The sequence below is a fragment of the Oncorhynchus keta genome, unplaced genomic scaffold (assembly GCF_023373465.1).
Source record: "Oncorhynchus keta strain PuntledgeMale-10-30-2019 unplaced genomic scaffold, Oket_V2 Un_contig_2959_pilon_pilon, whole genome shotgun sequence".
Lineage (NCBI taxonomy): Eukaryota > Metazoa > Chordata > Actinopteri > Salmoniformes > Salmonidae > Oncorhynchus > Oncorhynchus keta.
The window spans coordinates 61,501-67,500 of record NW_026286634.1 but is presented as its reverse complement, the minus strand read 5'-3'; the positions used below and the strand labels follow the sequence as shown (position 1 = coordinate 67,500).

Below are 6,000 nucleotides of genomic sequence, written 5' to 3'. Positions count from 1 at the left end.
CTCTCTCTCTCTCTCTCTCTCTCTCTCTCTCTCTCTCTCTCTCTCTCTCTCTCTCCCCTCTCTCTCTCTCTCTCTCTCTCTCTCCCTCTCTCTCTCTCTCTCTCTGTGTTTTTATTCTAGGCATTCACCTGCAGTTTCTAAACTTCTCTACCGAAGCGGTGCATGACTATCTGGAGGTGCTCAGTGGGAGTTTGGAGACGGGTTCTGTGATTGACAGGTTCAGTGGGTCTGTTGTGCCCGGCTCTCTGTTCAGCACCACACATGAAACCAGCTTCTTGTTCCACAGTGACTACTCCCAGAACAAACCAGGCTTCCACATCATCTACGAGGGTGAGAACATTGGAAAGGAAAGTTTAAAGTATTGGACTTTTGGATTCTCTTAAGAGCCATTCGGCTGCAAAGTCAAAATTGGCTATGTTGTCAAAAATGTATGAAAAATATATAAAGTTAGTCATTAGGGATAGCAGTGTGGTTAAAGTTAGGTATAAGGTTGAGTCAGAGTGCCAGCTCGTTACAACTCTGCAGAGATGCCTCCAGAACAACTTTCATCGCAAAAAAACCCAGTTGGAGTTTGGTACCAAGTAGCTTTAAGAAAGCTAAACCCCAGTTGAAGTTTGGTACCAAGTAGCTTTAAGAAAGCTAAACCCCCAGTAGGAGTTTGGTACCAAGTAGTTTTAAGAAAGCTAAACCCCAGTTGAAGTTTGGTACCAAGTAGATTTAAGAAAGCTAAACCCCAGTTGGAGTTTGGTACCAAGTAGCTTTTAACAGCTAAACCCCAGTTGGAGTTTGGTACCAAGTAGCTTTAAGAAAGCTAAACCCCAGTTGGAGATTGGTACCAAGTACCTTTAAGAAAGCTAAACCCCAGTTGCAGTTTTGTACCAAGTAGCTTTAAGAAAGCTAAACCCCAGTTGGAGTTTGGTACCAAGTAGCTTTAAGAAAGCTAAACCCCAGTTGGAGTTTGGTACCAAGTAGCTTTAAGAAAGCTAAACCCCAGTTGGAGATTGGTACCAAGTAGCTTTAAGAAAGCTGACCCCCAGTTGGAGTTTGGTACCAAGTAGCTTTAAGAAAGCTAAACCCCAGTTGGAGTTTGGTACCAAGTAGCTTTAAGAAAGCTAAACCCCAGTAGGAGTTTGGTACCAAGTAGCTTTAAGAAAGCTTAACCCCAGTAGGAGTTTGGTACCAAGTAGCTTTAAGAAAGCTAAACCCCAGTAGGAGATTGGTACCAAGTAGCTTTAAGAAAGCTAAACCCCAGTAGGAGTTTGGTACCAAGTAGATTTAAGAAAGCTAAACCCCAGTAGGAGTTTGGTACCAAGTAGCTTTAAGAAAGCTTAACCCCAGTTGGAGATTGGTACCAAGTAGCTTTAAGAAAGCTAAACCCCAGTTGGAGATTGGTACCAAGTAGCTTTAAGAAAGCTAAACCCCAGTTGGAGATTGGTACCAAGTAGTTTTAAGAAAGCTAAACCCCAGTAGGAGTTTGGTACCAAGTAGCTTTAAGAAAGCTAAACCCCAGTTGGAGATTGGTACCAAGTAGCTTTAAGAAAGCTAAACCCAGGTAGGAGTTTGGTACCAAGTTGAACAACAAACAATTTGACATAATCATTTGCATTCGTGAGTTTTATTGACAAATTGCCATAAAAAAGTAAGGTTATCCAAACAAAAACCTGATAGAAAATGAATTCATAAGAATGCTGTAACTATGTCCTGGGATTTACTATGGTCTACTATGTAGAATAGAATGCTGTAACTATGACCTGGGATTTACTATGGTCTACTATGTAGAATAGAATGCTGTAACTATGACCTGGGATTTACTATGGTCTACTATGTAGAATAAGAATGCTGTAACTATGACCTGGGATTTACTATGGTCTACTATGTAGAATAAGAATGCTGTAACTATGTCCTGGGATTTACTATGGTCTACTATGTAGAATAGAATGCTGTAACTATGTCCTGTGATTTACTATGGTCTACTATGTAGAATAGAATGCTGTAACTATGTCCTGGGATTTACTATGGTCTACTATGTAGAATAGAATGCTGTAACTATGTCCTGGGATTTACTATGGTCTACTATGTAGAATAAGAATGCTGTAACTATGTCCTGGGATTTACTATGGTCTACTATGTAGAATAGAATGCTGTAACTATGTCCTGGGATTTACTATGGTCTACTATGTAGAATAAGAATGCTGTAACTATGTCCTGGGATTTACTATGGTCTACTATGTAGAATAGAATGCTGTAACTATGTCCTGGGATTTACTATGGTCTACTATGTAGAATAAGAATGCTGTAACTATGACCTGGGATTTACTATGGTCTACTATGTAGAATAGAATGCTGTAACTATGACCTGGGATTTACTATGGTCTACTATGTAGAATAGAATGCTGTAACTATGTCCTGGGATTTACTATGGTCTACTATGTAGAATAAGAATGCTGTAACTATGACCTGGGATTTACTATGGTCTACTATGTAGAATAAGAATGCTGTAACTATGTCCTGGGATTTACTATGGTCTACTATGTAGAATAAGAATGCTGTAACTATGTCCTGGAATTTACTATGGTCTACTATGTAGAATAGAATGCTGTAACTATGTCCTGGGATTTACTATGGTCTACTATGTAGAATAAGAATGCTGTAACTATGTCCTGGGATTTACTATGATCTACTATGTAGAATAGAATGCTGTAACTATGTCCTGGGATTTACTATGATCTACTATGTAGAATAAGAATGCTGTAAATACAGAAATGTTTTGCTCAGTGAAAAATGAATATCCAACTAGTCAGTGAGAGCTGTGTGGAGTTTAGAGTTTGTGACTGCAACTATGTGAGTTCATTACGGTATTATAGACACTATGACCTGGGATTTACTATGGTCTACTATGTAGAAGAACCCTTACAGTATTATAGACACTATGACCTGGGATTTACTATGGTCTATGTAGAAGGACCCCTTACAGTATTATAGACACTATGACCTGGGATTTACTATGATCTACTATGTAGAAGAACCCCTTACAGTATTATAGACACTATGTCCTGGGATTTACTATGATCTTCTATGTAGAAGAACCCCTTACAGTATTATAGACACTATGACCTGGGATTTACTATGATCTTCTATGTAGAATAACCCCTTACAGTATTATAGACACTATGACCTGGGATTTACTATGATCTTCTATGTAGAATAACCCCTTACAGTATTATAGACACTATGACCTGGGATTTACTATGATCTTCTATGTAGAAGAACCTCTTACCTTCTAACGACTCTTGTGTGGCGTGTGAGCAAAACACATGCGTGTTCGTGAGAGTCTCAGCTTTCCAAAGATGGGTCATACTAGTTGGTAGCTCAAACGGATGGGACTCTACAGCCGTTTTTGTGAGAAGAACCAGATTACGGGGATCAGCCCTTGTCTCACGTCTTTACCTCAGCCTTCCCATTAATCACACAGACTAATGGTCGGTGTCTGGCAACGTTAATCTGCTGTCCTTTTCCCCCCTCGTACCATTCAAATAAAACCCCATTAACATACCCTTTGTGTTCCCTGTTGACCAATAGCCTATGAGCTCCAGCGCTGCCCTGACCCGAGGCCGTTCCGTAACGGCGTGGTGATAGGCCGAGACTTCGGGGTGGGCCTGACCATCTCGTTTGAATGCCTGCCAGGTTACACCCTGATAGGAGAGGTCTCACTCACCTGCCTGCATGGGGTCAGCAGAAACTGGAACTACCCTGTACCATGCTGTGAGGGTGAGTGGATTATCTTCATGCCTAATGTATTTAATATCTCTGAAAATTGACTTCTCTTTGGAATTATCTTATAGAGTGACATTAAATGTGTTGTGGTAGTGTATCTAGGCTGACCTGTACCCTGCTATTTATCCAGGCTGACCTGTACCCTGCTATTTATCTAGGCTGACCTGTACCCTGCTATTTATCCAGGCTGACCTGTACCCTGCTATGTATCCAGGCTGACCTGTACCCTGCTATTTATCCAGGCTGACCTGTACCCTGCTATTTATCTAGGCTGACCTGTACCCTGCTATTTATCCAGGCTGACCTGTACCCTGCTATTTATCCAGGCTGACCTGTACCCTGCTATTTATCCAGGCTGACCTGTACCCTGCTATTTATCCAGGCTGACCTGTACCCTGCTATTTATCCAGGCTGACCTGTACCCTGCTATTTATCCAGGCTGACCTGTACCCTGCTATTTATCCAGGCTGACCTGTACCCTGCTATTTATCCAGGCTGACCTGAACCCTGCTATTTATCCAGGCTGACCTGTACCCTGCTATTTATCCAGGCTGACCTGTACCCTGCTATTTATCCAGGCGGACCTGTACCCTGCTATTTATCCAGGCTGACCTGTACCCTGCTATTTATCCAGGCTGACCTGTACCCTGCTATTTATCCAGGCTGACCTGTACCCTGCTATTTATCCAGGCTGACCTGTACCCTGCTATTTATCCAGGCTGACCTGTACCCTGCTATTTATCCAGGCTGACCTGTACCCTGCTATTTATGTAGGCTGACCTGTACCCTGCTATTTATGTAGGCTGACCTGTACCCTGCTATTTATCCAGGCTGACCTGTACCCTGCTATTTATCCAGGCTGACCTGTACCCTGCTATTTATCCAGGTTGACCTGTACCCTGCTATTTATCCAGGCTGACCTGTACCCTGCTATTTATCCAGGCTGACCTGTACCCTGCTATTTATCCAGGCTGACCTGTACCCTGCTATTTATCCAGGCTGACCTGTACCCTGCTATTTATCCAGGTTGACCTGTACCCTGCTATTTATCCAGGCTGACCTTTACCCTGCTATTTATCCAGGCTGACCTGAACCCTGCTATTTATCCAGGCTGACCTGTACCCTGCTACTATTTATCCAGGCTGACCTGTACCCTGCTATTTATCCAGGTTGACCTGAACCCTGCTATTTATCCAGGCTGACCTGTACCCTGCTATTTATCCAGGCTGACCTGTACCCTGCTATTTATCCAGGCTGACCTGAACCCTGCTATTTATCCAGGCTGACCTGTACCCTGCTACTATTTATCCAGGCTGACCTGTACCCTGCTATTTATCCAGGCTGACCTGTACCCTGCTATTTATCCAGGCTGACCTGTACCCTGCTATTTATCCAGGCTGACCTGTACCCTGCTATTTATCCAGGCTGACCTGTACCCTGCTATTTATCCAGGCTGACCTGTACCCTGCTATTTATCCAGGCTGACCTTTACCCTGCTATTTATCCAGGCTGACCTGAACCCTGCTATTTATCCAGGCTGACCTGTACCCTGCTACTATTTATCCAGGTTGACCTGTACCCTGCTATTTATCCAGGCTGACCTGTACCCTGCTATTTATCCAGGCTGACCTGTACCCTGCTATTTATCCAGGCTGACCTGTACCCTGCTATTTATCCAGGCTGACCTGTACCCTGCTATTTATCCAGGCTGACCTGTACCCTGCTATTTATCCAGGCTGACCTGTACCCTGCTATTTATCCAGGCTGACCTGTACCCTGCTATTTATCTAGACTGACCTGTACCCTGCTATTTATCCAGGCTGACTTGTACCCTGCTATTTATCCAGGCTGACCTGTACCCTGCTATTTATCCAGGCTGACCTGTACCCTGCTATTTATCCAGGCTGACCTGTACCCTGCTGCTATTTATCCAGGCTGACCTTTACCCTGCTATTTATCCAGGCTGACCTGTATCCTGCTATTTATCCAGGCTGACCTGTACCCTGCTATTTATCCAGGCTGACCTGTACCCTGCTATTTATCCAGGCTGACCTGTACCCTGCTATTTATCCAGGCTGAACTGTACCCTGCTATTTATCCAGGCTGACCTGTACCCTGCTATTTATCCAGGCTGACCTGTACCCTGCTACTATTTATCCAGGTTGACCTGTACCCTGCTGCTATTTATCCAGGTTGACCTGTACCCTGCTGCTATTTATCCAGGTT

At 43.4% G+C, this 6,000-nt stretch overlaps 1 protein-coding gene across 1 annotated transcript in view; it reads left to right on the top strand.

The window, feature by feature from the left end:
- The window catches only part of LOC118382933 (CUB and sushi domain-containing protein 3-like), a gene marked incomplete at its 5' end in the record, with an annotated part of 37,381 nt that extends 33,534 nt beyond the window's left edge, over window positions 1–3,847 (top strand). Inside the window, 3 exons of the mRNA XM_052507446.1 lie at window positions 121–330; window positions 3,580–3,768; window positions 3,843–3,847. Coding sequence (XP_052363406.1) covers window positions 121–330; window positions 3,580–3,768; window positions 3,843–3,847 — 404 coding nt within the window. The remainder of the gene's footprint in view (window positions 1–120; window positions 331–3,579; window positions 3,769–3,842) is intronic.
- Between the last annotated feature and the right edge of the window lie 2,153 nt (window positions 3,848–6,000).